General features: G+C 41.3%; 1 protein-coding gene across 1 annotated transcript; it reads right to left on the bottom strand.

The window, feature by feature from the left end:
• Positions 1-1,331: 1,331 nt before the first annotated feature.
• Shisa2 (shisa family member 2) lies at positions 1,332-8,608 on the bottom strand. The gene is made up of 2 exons (XM_046448092.2): positions 7,244-8,608; positions 1,332-3,467 (listed from the first exon to the last, which is right to left on the bottom strand). The coding sequence occupies exons 1-2, from the start codon at positions 7,575-7,577 to the stop codon at positions 2,914-2,916; spliced, it is 888 nt and encodes a 295-aa protein (XP_046304048.1). The 5' UTR covers positions 7,578-8,608; the 3' UTR covers positions 1,332-2,913.
• Between the last annotated feature and the right edge of the window lie 5,140 nt (positions 8,609-13,748).

The following is a 13,748-nucleotide window of genomic DNA, read 5'->3' on the forward strand; positions in this document are numbered from 1 at the left end:
CAAACTAGTTTTCCATAGACTGTAAAATATTTCTACTGAGTGGAAATTATACCTTGCAAGTTCAGATTTTTTATATTTCATGAGAGCAAGGAAGATACATTTAATCCAGGCATTTGAACACCTGTTTTGCCAAATTTCTCTAGTTCTTACTAAGATTGAACCAAAGTTCTGAGATTGCTTCTCATGGTGTTTTATGTTTGGAAAGACCCAGTAGCATTCACTGAGTGGAAAAAAAAATCTCATTTCATTTATTAAAGTGTATTTTTACTTTAATTACCACCACATAGGAAAAGGAGGAAAAAGTAACAATCTTGTAACAGAGTAGCAAGTACTGCCCACTCCTCTGTTTTAAAAAGCCTTTCAAACTGCACACAATGGTACATGCCTCTAATCCCAGCGGCCCAGGAAGCTGAGACAGGAGATCACAAGTTCAAGGCCCACCTTAACAATTTAGCAAGGCCCTAAGCAATTTAGGGAGAACCTGTCTTAAAATAAAAAATTAAAAAGATCAGGGATGTGGCTCAGTGATTAAGCATCAATCTCCAACCCAAATTTAAAAATAATGAAAAATTTAAAAGCCTGTCAAGAACATCACAGAGGTGACTCCTTTATCTAGTAAGGAAAAGGCATCAGTTTAAAGACTAGCCACCTATATAGTCCATGGGCAAAATACAGCTCACTGACTGCTTTTTTAAAGCCCAGGAACTTAGAAGGGGTTTTACCTTTGGAAATGGTTGGGGAAATTTTTTATAAATTATCTTTATGACATATGACATAAATATATACTATATATAAATGTATACTATATATAAATATAGTATATTCTATAAATTAAGTGTTATTGGAGTCCAGCCTTTCCTATTTACTTATGTATCATCTATAGCTATATTTGTGCTATTACTTTAGTTAAATGACCACAAAAAGCCTAATATATTTACTCTCTGGTTCTTCACTGAAAATGTTCATCAAGCCCTATGGTGAGTGATTTCTAAGGTCCCTTTCTTCTAAGAATTTTACTTCCTTAGGTAAGCAGAAATTCTCTGTCAAAAACAATATTGGGAATACAAGTTAGCTTGATGACATCATGATCCCAAAAGAACTGCATCTTTTGTGTTCTCAACATGTCCCACAGAATATGTAAAATGATACTTACTGACTCACACACAGAACATGCAACCAAACCTCCTAGATATTGATTACTTTTAAAAGTAGTCTCTTGGTCTAGAAAGCAATATTTTATGATTTTTAGTAATTGTATTTTATTAACAGATTTACTAGAACATCTGAAAAATTACCAAGTATAATGAAAACTTTAAAAAAAAACAACTCTCTTAGAAATTCACACCATAAAATATTTATTAATAAGTAATGTTTTTCCCCTGCCTTTGGTTATTAAAAATTATGATTGAGTATCTTTATTGATACCCGTTGCCAACAATGGCTTAACATTATTCAGTCATGAGATAGATGATAGAAGAATAGATGACAGGTAGCCACTGACATAAATGTGTAAAAGACCATATCTTACAATGATTTGTTTAATTACAAATCTTTGTTTTGCTAGCAGTTGAAAATTTACTTGCATATACTTAAAACTTTTAATAAGTAAGTAATACACAAATAAATCCATTTGATTTTGGTAATTCAAAACATTGGCAATGAATACAGTGCTTATTGAGGCCTGAAAAAGAATAATATGAACTGTGGGGGAACAAAGGCAATATCTCTTTGAAAAGTTTTTCTCTTGACTTAATTGTCCTTATTCCTTGAAAAATATGCTACTTTTGCTAACAAGAGTATAAAAGCCTTATGATTTGCAAAGTAATGCCATGTCTGAGGTTTAAATTTCACTCCATGTCTCAGGTTATAACTGAGAAGCTATACAAAACATTCCTTTGAATTTTTATGATTAAAACACAAAAAATGTTTTATCAGATCTAGGTAGAAATACTGATATTCATTTATAACTATGCCCTCACTGCTACATAGACAAGGGGATCTGAAAATCAAGCAGAACAAAATGCCAAGCCATATGCATGGCAAAATTAAAAGCAACCCAGAGAAGTAGTAGGTGATGGTTTTATGATTTCAGTATTTTAAAAAATCCAATTACTTCTCAGACGTCCCAGTAAAGCCAGAATATTGAGATACCATCAAGAAAGGGATGAATGGTTTCATTACTAGACCACCCACTACTTCAAGATTAAAATAATCCCAGAGTTCTGAAATGTCCTCATTTGTTAAGGAACTACACAATTTCTTTCAGTCTCTTTATAATGTAGAAAATCATTTGGTAATAAGGTCTCTACACAAGGTAAAAAAAAAAGCACAAAACAGGGCAAAAAAGCACAAAAATAGACAAAATATATATATCTTTTTACAATGAAATAAGATGTGCCTATGGAATAGTGAGATTGATGACTAATCTCATAGAGTTCAAACTGGTTTCTTTTTATAATAACTGTGTTATTCATGTCTTCCCTTCACCTTAGATGCCTGTAAAAAAAAAATGGCCCAGGTAAAAGGGAGGTGAGTATTCTATTCTTGTATAGTTAAAACCCAACAACAAAAAGAAATAATAATGATGACATAATAAATCCCTTAATTCATCAGTGTACAAAATTCTTCTGGTACCACACCTCAAGGGCACTTAAGGGCTCAAGCATTTGTCACATCAACAACACAGGTGGCAGCTCCAGTGGATGTTATTTGTCCATCATGAATCCATCCATACACTGGGATGAAACACATCCAGAAACGCTAATTCAGAGACGTTTCCTACAGTTTGGGGGCAAATGAAGCCACACAAAACAACTGTGCCATAAATACCATTGACATGCACAGGCTTCCATCTGAAGAATCCATCCCAGTTTTTCTCAGCCTTATAAGGGAATCCAGTGGGTGACTTGTGAGCTATACAGTCACCGCAGGGTACATCTTCTGTTCACTGCTAGTGTGGGGGAAGGAGGACTGAATCTGCCTGTAGCCAGGCTGTAGGCTATCCATGAAAGGGGGCACAGGTGTCATGGGCACAGAGTCATGTTGCACTGTGTACCCCACATATGGGGGATGTAGGTACTGCCCTTGATGTGGCACAATTTGGGTTGCCTGCTGACAGTTCAGCACGGAGAAATTTGTGGGCATGTTAACATACACATTGTTCATAGTCCCCTCAGGCAAGCAACAGTTGGTCTGTGACCTTGTTGGGGGTGCCCGGGCCCCTGAGTTGGCACTGGAGCTGGAACTGGCAGCTGTGCTGGACTGGCGGGAGGATGACCCCCGGGAAGTGCTGGCGCTGGGAATCATGGGGATAGTCTCCATCAAGCGGTTGGCCCCCGGGGCTCTGCTCTGCTGGGGCTCCTGCTTCGGCCGGAGACATCTGCAGCAACAGGCTGCCACAAAGGACCCCAAGATGATAAAGGCCACAAACACAGAGCCAACGATCAGGAATGGCACATAGATGGGCACTGGAGAAAAGGACAGAAACATTATGACTTACTATAAGAATGCAGTTAAAATGGGTGACTGGTGGAGGCAACGATAAATAAGCCACACTGATGTCCAGAATCAAAGGACCTAACCTGGACTGGTTAGTTCACATGTTAGCAGTACATAAGATGTACCATCTTTTATCAAGTATCGAGGAGAGGTGCCAGGACCTTATGGACATGCTAGATTGACTCTCAGAAGGGGAAGTGTTAATATTTACAGTTAAAGTCATCAATTATAATGATTGAGACATACCCAAGATGGCAAAACATGGGCTTAAAGTATTAAAATTGCTAGGATTCTAATCTTCCTATAATAATGGAACTACCTAAGTTTAAATCTGCCCTAGCGCAGATTTAGTAGGATGTATCAAATAATAATGAGTTTGAATTTCTTAAGTCTTTCTTTTTTTTTTTTTCCAGGAAATTTTCTTACATTCCTTGAAAATGTCTTTTGCCATTTTTTTTTTTTTTTAGCAAGTTCTTTTTCCATAAGTAGATAAATAACAATTTAGGTCAGACTCTGAGCCACTATTATTTCCAAAAAAGAGTATAATGCATGAGAAATCAAGGAAGGGTTTAAATGTCTCCACAAATCTAAAGAAGTTCATCTCACAGAAACTGAAAGTAGAATAGTAGTTTCCAGAGACTAGGGAGAGTAGCAGGAAGGGTCCCGGGGATGGAAAGACTGATCAATGGATACAAGTTTGTATTCAGATAGGAGGAATAAGCTCTGGTGAGCTATGTAGGGTGAGTACAATTTAAAAACAATGCACTTTATATCCCAAAACAGCTAGAAGAGGCAATTTTGAATGAATTCATCATAAAGAAATGATGTAAGTTTAAGGTGCTAGTTACCCTGAATTGATCCTTACCCAATTTTTACATGAATGAAACATCACCTTGTGCCCTATAAATATGTACAATGACTACGTGTCAGTCAAAAATAGCAGAAACTTCTACACACTCCTGTCTGTTGAAGGGGTGGGTCCTTGGGTGAGGCATCCTGCCCAGTGTGGGGCATCTAGTGATGAAACTGCGATGTAGAAGAAAAAGTATACTGAGAACAAATATCAGGAACAAAAATCCATTTGTTCTACAAAGGAGTTGCCCACCAAGGGCCAAGAAGGCATGCAGGAAGGATGAGGGTGCAGGGAGGATGCCTAGAGGTTCAGTTGCACCCAAGGTTGTATGCAAAGTCTGTAGAGGAGAACCATGGTATTTATCATACTTAGCATTTATTTAGGTTTTATTCTTGAAAAATAAAACCATAAGATTTTTAAAAAAAAACACTTTACTAAAACCAGTAGCGAATTCCATTTTTTAAATTATTTTCTTTTTTAAAAAAGTCTTTTGGGAGTCACAGAGATGACACTTTAGAAAGTAGGCTGGTGGGGGCAGAAACAGGAAGGGGAAACCTGCAGAAGAAATCTGAGCCACTTCCGTAGAATTCCGCTCCATGCTTTAGAACCTGGTATGTTTTTGATATGTTCCTGTCCCATCTCCCTGGCTTCTTCTTCTTCTTCTTCTTTATTTTTTATTTTTTTTGCAGGTACTAGGGACAGAACCCAGGGCCTTGAGCATGCTAAGCAAGCATTCTACCTCTAGCTGCATCCCCCGACCTCCCTATTTGATTGAAAAATACACTGGATCTTGCCTTGGCAAACCACAGTGCCAGCACAAGATCAGATGGGCAGCATTTTAGGAAGAAGCCCATACCTCTGAGGTCAGATCTGCAAATACCCTCTGACTATCCCTTAGTGCAGTGGGCTTTTTAATTATTCTCCTTTGACTATTGTATTCCTGGAATCGGTGTTTTTAGAATCCAGCATCACCTGGAATCATTGAGAAGTAATACCTTATAAGTAAAACCTACTTTTGAGTAATTTAGCCAAAGTCTGACAATGAAAGATCTCCCTGAATTTCACTGCTGAGCAGAGCCAGTTCTATATATAGTGTCCATTCTGGCAGGCAGAGTATTGCTACAGTGTGCAGCACAGCCGCCCAAGGAAGCAGTATTACTCTGATTACACTATCACTGCAGGCTAACTATGAAGGGCTAGAGCAGTGGATGCCCAACTTTTTCCTACACATACTATAAACATTTCATTCTCTACATTAAGACACCAGTCCCAAATATGTTATCAAGAGGTAAAAAAAAAATAGTAAAAGAGAAAAATAATAATTTACCACCAACACTAGAGCAAAAACTAGCTCAAACCAGTCTCAGTCTACATAATGAGTTTTGGGGAGAAATAACTGTTCTCTTTCCAGGATTTTTAATTGGAAGTGTAAATAATTACACAGGGGTAAAGAATGCAGGGCTACTATAAGCCCCACTCCCCCCACCCCCCACAGGCTTAATTAGGCAGGTCGTCCTTCCTCACCGCTGAGGCTATGTGAAAGAAACAGGATTTAAGGAAATAGATTTAAAAGAGGAATGAAGAAGGCACCCATGCAACACAAGCATCAGGACTAGTGTGATGCCTGCTGATCTGTCCAAAGCCATCCCAACTTTTAGAGATCATTAATGGGCCCAACTTAACAGACACCTTTTTGTAGCAGTTTGGGCTTTGGCTCATTTCTCCAGGCTTTACTCCGAGGCCACACACTTTGCAAGGCTGGGCTTGCATTTTAAGATGGCACCTTTTCTAGAATTACCCTCAGTTCTCCTCTCTTCAGATTCAAGGCAGAGCATCAAGGAGTAGTATGATAATAAAATGTTTAATTACAGAGAATGACACTGAAAAGAGCTGTCTCTTACCAGGCCAACACAGAACCTACTTGGTGTCAATGTCCAGGCAGTTCTACCCCTGGGTGCTGGTATAAAGTCAGTTAATTAATACAACTACAAAAAAATGAGACACCATCTCTGAGACATGCTTGCCATTTGACTCTACCCCTCTCCAATCCCAAACTACACGCTCTTTCTCTTGCAAATAAGTGCAGACTTTCCAGGGAGGCAGTCTGGGAAGGCTTCCAAAGAGTGGAGGAAATGTAACCTATCAAATTCTTCTGTAGGTTTGTTTATTTCCAAATCTGGCTTTGGCAATTAAAAAAATCTACACACACACACACGTGTGTGTGTATGTTTGTACATATACACATATATGGGTGCGCGTGTGTATATATGTGTGTCTGTATGTATTTATGATCATATATATAATTTTATATACATAATTTTTTAAAAAAATCTTAAGACACAAAGAGCAATGTCACACCTACCAAGTCCATGTGGTAAGGAGAGGCCCCGGCCAGGGCAGGAGGGAGAGGTGCAGACGGTTTGAATTCCCTGAGGTCTGGTAAAGTGTACATCACCCACTCCAAAAACCCCAGGAACTGCCTTCCTTCGGAGAAGCCTTCAAGGAAGTGCTCACCATGTCCTTGTGTATCCCCAAGATATTAAGTCCTACGCAGACAGGTCACACAGGAGGGGCAGAGGACCCTGGACAGAAGAAATTTGGGAGCTGTGCGTGGCCACATTGCGGTAGGTGTGTGATTTGTTTCGGAAAATCTAAGCCTTGCCACCCCTTAGCGGACCTATGGGGAAACTGAGGCCAAGGGCAACGAATTGGTGCCCTACTTCGCACAAATTAATGGATGGGAAAGAATGTAGGCTCCACCTCCTGGTCCTAATCCCTTTCCTGAAATCTCAGTGCTCCTATCTCCTTCTCCTTCTCCAAGTTCTCAGATCAGTGCCCTCCATACAAGTCCAACTGCTCTCCCCTTTCGCACTGGGCCCCAGGTAACCCTACCTGCCGAGCCATCGGGGCTGTCTTTGTCCGCCCGACCAGGCTCACCCGCGCCCTGCTGGCGGTCGTTGTCACAGCCGCCCTGGTCCAGACGCGCCTCGGCGCTAGAACAGCAGTAGCGCAACGCGCAGCTGCCGCAGCAGATGGTGGCATCGCCGGCGTCGAAACGCTCGGGGCACTGGAAGCCTATCCGCCAGACGCCCTGCGCGTCCAGCCAGCCGTGGCAGTACTCGCCGCTGGCCCGCGCCCCCGCCGCCAGCAGCGCAGCCAGCAGCAGCTGCAAGAGCGAAGCGGTGTTCAGGGAGGAGGCGGCGGATGAGCGGCGTCCGCCCCACATGGCACCACCCTGGGCGCAGGCGAAGAGCCTCCGGAGAACACAGAGTATTCTCGGAGAATTGTGCCCTGTGAATACCGGGACTCTTCGCTGACTATCGCTTCGGCGGCGTTTTCCACAAAAGCCACTCCCCTCTGCCGCGACCTCGGGAGCCGTCGACGCCAGGCTATAAGGCTAGGGCTCCTAAGTCATTCCCTTCGAAAGCTGGGAGACCAGGTCCCTTCCAGGACTTGCCGTCCCAATGGCACTAGCTGTTTGGGAATTCTCGAGGTGCAGAATCAGAGGGCGTCCGGGGCTGCTGTCCCTCAATCCCTGGAGGCTTCACCCGCAACCAGACCCTCCCCGTGCATCCCCGAGGGGACGCTCACTGGAGCCGATGACTGCTGGGCACTCCGCTGCAGATCTGAAGCCAGGTCACTGCCCCGGGGTTTAAGCGTGGGAGTCCCGTACGCGAGTGGGGTGCATCTCCCCTTCTTTATTCATTTCGCGGGCAGCCAGAAACCGCAAAGAAAGCGGGCAGCGCGCGCAGGGTTCCAAGCAGCAAGTGCAGCGGCCGGCAGCGCTCAGTCTCCTCAGCTCCGAACTCCGTCCACATGGCTTCGGCCACGCAGCCCGGGCAGTCCTCGGCGTTGCGGCTCCCACGCTCCCCTTACCGGTCAATCCTCCCAACGCATGCCGCCCCGGGAGCGTCCAGGACACCGGAGAGGGCCCGGCGTACCTCCCGCTACAGCCCCGAGGGTCTGTCCGGCTGGCGGCCGCCGCGGCTGCTGCTGCTGGGCGCGGGTCCAAGCGAACTGCTGGTCCTGGCTCCTCGATTGTAGCGCGATTCCCCAGGCGCCAGGCAGCCTCCGTCCGGCTTTCCCTCTCCCCCTCGCTGGTGCGCCCTCAGGAGGTGAGCGCCGATAGGAGCCTCCCACGGAAGTTTCAGTCCTCGAGGCTAAGGGAGAAGCCGAGCTCCGCGGACGTCTGCACACTCTCTGCGCGCGGCGCCAGGCCAGCTCCGACTCGACTTGGTGCGGCGCTGCGCTGTGCTCTTATGAGAGGCTAGGGACTCCCTGGCGCGCATGCGTGCTGCGCGGGCTTCCCTCCTCCCCTGGACATCCAGAGGCGCCCAGCAGCCCTTCACTTTCGGACACCGAAAGCTGTGGCCATGGGCAGGCAGAGGCTGGATGGAATAGGCGCGGGAGAAAACAATTTAAGCAATCCAAGCCTTGCTAGCACAATAACAACAGTGGTGATAACAGAAGCAACCCAAACGTGCTTAGTGAAGATATTTGGTTCTCAAAACTTCCCAAAGGATTATAATCTCTTTCAGTTTTGCAGATGATGAAATCGCCATTCAGATGACCTGTGCTTCTCACTTTCCAGCCGCTGATATCCTGGCCCACCGAAGGAAACACTCGGTTGTTCATGGCAGCGTTGTCCCTTCTGGGCTGTGTTGGTTTCCACCACAAGGAGCGTGGACGAACTAAGAGACATCCCAAATTTGGCTCCCGACTGAATGAGTTGTGTCACTTTATTTTATTTTTTTTCTGTATCTGGGTGTGGCGATTGAACAGATTTCAGCAGAAAGGTGCCTCCGTCCAGCATTCGGTCTCAGTGGTTTAGACAGCTGCAGCCTGGGCGAAAACGAAGCTCAGACACACCAGAAATTCGGCTTTGATGAAAGAGAAATTAATAGCTTCTGTCTTTCTCGGAAGCTGGAAGAACAGGTGCTGACGCTATTAAAGCAACCGCGCTTATTTTTAAAGGAACTAGTTCCCCTTCCTACAAGGTAGGGTAGTCAGAGGATCTTGAATTTTAGACCCAGCCCTACCAGTAAAGAATTCTCAAGTGTTGCTGTTCTCAGTCTACGAAGTGGAGCAGAGGAGGTGATGAAAATTAAGGTCCCTTCCAAGTCTACAACCACAGAATACAAAGCAGTTTTATTCATAGCAAAGATGCTCTGGTTTAAACAACCATTGGACACTTAATGGGAAGCCTCAAACGTTAGTCACTGTTCACCCCAACAAAGTCAAATAAAGAATAAATTCTACTCCACGTTCCCCCTCCCTCCCTAACACCTTATTCTTTTCTCTAAATCTTTCTCCAAGTACTGCACTTTATTTCTTGCAGGACATTTGTTTATTTTTTAGCTACATAAAATTATGAATTTAAATATACTATTTACTAACTTAAACTAATAAGTTAACAAAATTTCAGTGTCGATGTATTATTAATCCAACACATGCAAAGCACTGTCAATGTACTTTGCTTTGTGTTGGGTACTAGGGAGTCACCAAAGTGTCAGATATTATTGCCATTCCCTCAAACAAGCCAAAGGTATCTGGGGTAAAACAAACAAATTGGACAAAGAATTGAATAAGCAAACATGAGTAATGATAAAATCTATGAGCAGTGATGTTTAAGGCCCATGTAAGGGGTTAGTGTGAGGGAGAGACCAGAAAAACCACCAGAGGACTGGGACTTAAAATTAGGCCAGGAGAAGCCAAGGGGAGACTTCATTTTTCAGATGTGTCACTTTCTTAGAAGATACTATTAGCTCTCATTTATTGAGAGCTTACTGTGTTCCAGGCATTGTGCCAAGAGTTTCACATGCACGATTTCATTAAATCTTTACAGCTACCCCATAAAGAAGACATAATTACTATTCTCATTTTACTACTAGGCTGACTTTCCCCATCCATATGGATAGAATGTCAATTTGCCTGAACTTACCTACCTAACCCCAAAGCCTGCCCACCATACTGCTAGTAGCTCTGGGGTCCACTGAAGGAAGCCTATGATTGTCTGAGCTGAGCATCAATCTCCACATGGTTAGATACCATTTTTCCATGACAGCTTACATTGATTTATGTGTTATTCTATTATTATGTGTTATTTTAAATGTTTTATTTAAAAACAAATGATGCAGAAGATTTGTATTTAGTACAGGCAGTACTTAGTATAGGCAGTACCTATAACCACACCCTCCATCCACTCTCCATTTATCCCTTTCTCCAAAACACCCACAATTTGTCAAGAGTTTGCTTATGAAGAAAAAAACGATGGGGCCAGGCTGTAGCTCAGTGGTAGAGGGCTTGCCTAGCACATGTGAGGCACTAGGTTCAACCCTCAGCACCACATAAAAATAAATAACGATATTGTGTTCATCTACAACTAAAAAAAAAATTTTAAAGAAAAAAATGATTGAGCATTTCATATTGGAATTGATTGGGTAACCTGGTAGTGCTGTTGTGTTTTTTTTTTTTCACCCCAAAGTCTACTTCATAGTTGGTGAACTGTGGAACTTAAGCAAATTCATCCTCTTTTTTTAAATTGTTACGTCTTTTATTCCTTAAAAGTTAAGGAAAGCTGACCTATTTCATTGCTACATCATATGGTAAATGTCTCTAGTACTCAGAGTTGCCTTACATGGCTCTGCCTCTTCCCCCAACTTATTTTTCTTTTTCTTTGTATACTTAGTATTTTGCACTGAAATTTTTCAAAATAAGTTGACAATTACTTATGAACTTCTCTATGGGACTTGCTCCTGGGAGATATTAAGATGGTTTTGTTCCCTGCAGAGGAAATAAAAAGAAATTTCCTCACTGTCCTTAACAGACAGTCTAAACTATTTTACTAGTCTCTTCTGAGAAACTATAATACTCATAACACACAGGTAGTGGCAATAATAATCTATTACAATCAAAACTAAATGTCATCTATCAAAATATATTTAAACACATATGAAAGTGTGTTTCTACTTCTCTTTTAAGAAGTTGAATTCTCTAGACTTTAAAAGTTGCATTTTCAGCATTTGCCTTTCAGTGTGTTGGTATATATATGAATAAAATATAATTGATGATTTAAAAACAGTCCTCTACATCTATCTTTACTAGAGCAAGTTGAAAATTGTATAGCTAAAGAACTGTAGTCATAACTTTGCTAACTGAAGTTGGTACACATCATATGGAGGTAATCAGATTTCATTCGGCTGGCAGTTCTAAAAGCTGCAAGCTCTACTTTGTTTTTCTTCAATTTTCAGCAAGATTAGAAGGTGCTTGCTATCTGTACCCCCATCAGCAGTCTGTTTAGGGAGAATGGCTTTCACTAGGTTCATTCATATTTTTCCTTTCTTTTTTTTCATAAATACAAGCATATTGAGAATTCACATTTGGTTTACTAAAAGTTCTTTTAAGTGCAAGTATATGTGTTACCAAAAGGGACCTCAAACCTAAAAAATATGCTAATTTAAATTTCTTGTAATTTTGTCTCATGATTGCTTAAACTGTATATGAATATCAAATTTGCATAATAATTTTTTTGGAAAAATATCTTTCTTTTTGCTTTAAATTTTCCATCCTCTTTCATCTTCCATCTTTTTTTTTGTAATGGATACACTGATTTCCAGAAAAATAATTTCCATATTTTGAATTCTTTTTTTCTCATAGACCATTAACTTCAGACATTTAAGAAAATTCTCTCCCTTTATCCTCCCTACATCTTACCCCATTGTTTTACTGAATTCCTATTTTGATGTTTATTATTGTCATCTTTTCTTATGGAAATATGGAGTGAAAGAACATTCAGGACTGTTAATAATGCCTTCATGTAAGGGGCGGGGCTAAGCAAAATCATCATGTGACAACACAAAGATGATAGCAAATATTTGCAAATCATATACATTCATATATTTTTCTAGTATCCAGAATATATACAAACTCTTATAACCCAAGAACAAAAAGACAACCCAATTTACAAATGGCTTAAAAAGTTATTTCTCCAAAGAAAAGCTGATGATCCCATGAAAAGATGTTCATTTTTACCACTAGTCTTTAGTGAAATACAAATCAAAACCACAAGATACCACTTTGCTCCCACTAGGATGGAAAAAATAATAGAAAATAGTGTTGGTCAGGAAGTAGAGAAATTGGCACTCTCAGACATTGCTAGCAGAAATGCAAAAATGGTTCAACCTGTGCAAAGCAGATATTCCCTCAAAAAGTTGGAAATAGAGTATTATAAAACCCTGAAATTCCACTGGTGTTTATAACTCCTCAGATGTGTATGAGTTATTCCCCCTACACCAAACAAACGGTGTCCTCTGCTTCAATTCAATTCTGAGACTACCTATAGATGGAATCAGATCCCACATACAAATCTACGAAAATTTAGTTAATAAATTAGGCACAGTAAGAGATTAACACTAATAATAAAATAGAACAGTGATGACAATATATTGTAATAAATAAAAGCATCACTACTTTTGTGCTGTGGGATAAAAGAAAATAGGACTTCTTGGACATAAGCACTGTAGTAGCATGACAATTGACGTGATTACCAAGATGGCTACAAGGTGACTAATGGCTAGGTAGGGAGATGCTGGACAAAGGAGTTCTGCCCTAGACAGAAAGGGATAGTGTGAGATTTCATCATGCCACTCAGAATGACATGCAATTTCAAACATATGAATTTTGGAGTTATGGAATTTTCCATTTAATATGTTCAGACCAGAGTTGGTTTCCAGTAACTGAAACCAATGAGAATCGGAGACTGCCATACAGTTTTCCATGGTCCCATCCCCACAGACTTATATTTGAGACTTAAGGTGTGATAAGAGAAAAATTCTGAGATGTCCTCAATTTAATTACAAAGGGCTGGAAGAGGAGGAAAGGTGGGAGAAATTAACCAACTCCAGGCAGAAAAAAAGATTGCTTCATAGTCCTGAATATGTTAAAGCAACTCAGATTCCATCACAAATGCCTTAGATGCCGCTGCATCCTGCTTGCAACCCCAACCAACCCAGAAGCAAAAAGTACTTCTCCTTATAGATGCTCATCTTATTCCAAAGCCCTTCCCCAGATTTTCATTACAAAGAATGTTCTTAGCTCTGGTCCAGTAGACATTTTTCCAACTGCTACCTATCTCTGATGCTGGGGACCTAAGTAAGAACTTGTCCCAAGAATGTTTTTTTTTTTTTTTCTTTCTGGCCAGCATCTGTAATGGCTCCATAAATCCTTTATTTCAGAAATCTCTCAATCTCACGAGTTTAGATATAGCAGATGATAGAGATCTGCAATGAAAAAAGAAAAAGAAACTAGCTACTTGAGAAAGTGACTGGTGCCAGCTTCACGCATGAAGGCCCCTCGCATATGGTAGTCTTCACTTTGGGGACCTAGTATTGGTGTGCAA

This window comes from Marmota monax, unplaced genomic scaffold, assembly GCF_021218885.2.
Source record: "Marmota monax isolate L192 unplaced genomic scaffold, Marmota_monax_Labrador192_F-V1.1 WCK01_AAM20220418_F8-fsc00043, whole genome shotgun sequence".
Taxonomy (NCBI): Eukaryota; Metazoa; Chordata; class Mammalia; order Rodentia; family Sciuridae; genus Marmota; species Marmota monax.

Bases quoted from the DNA above. Each gene is read 5' to 3' on its own strand.
- Shisa2 (XM_046448092.2), bottom strand. From the start codon at position 7,577: ATGTGGGGCGGACGCCGCTCATCCGCCGCCTCCTCCCTGAACACCGCT. The intron at 3,468-7,243 runs GTAGGGTTACCT...CCTTTTCTCCAG, and splicing joins CAGCCCCGATGGCTCGGCAG to TGCCCATCTATGTGCCATTC.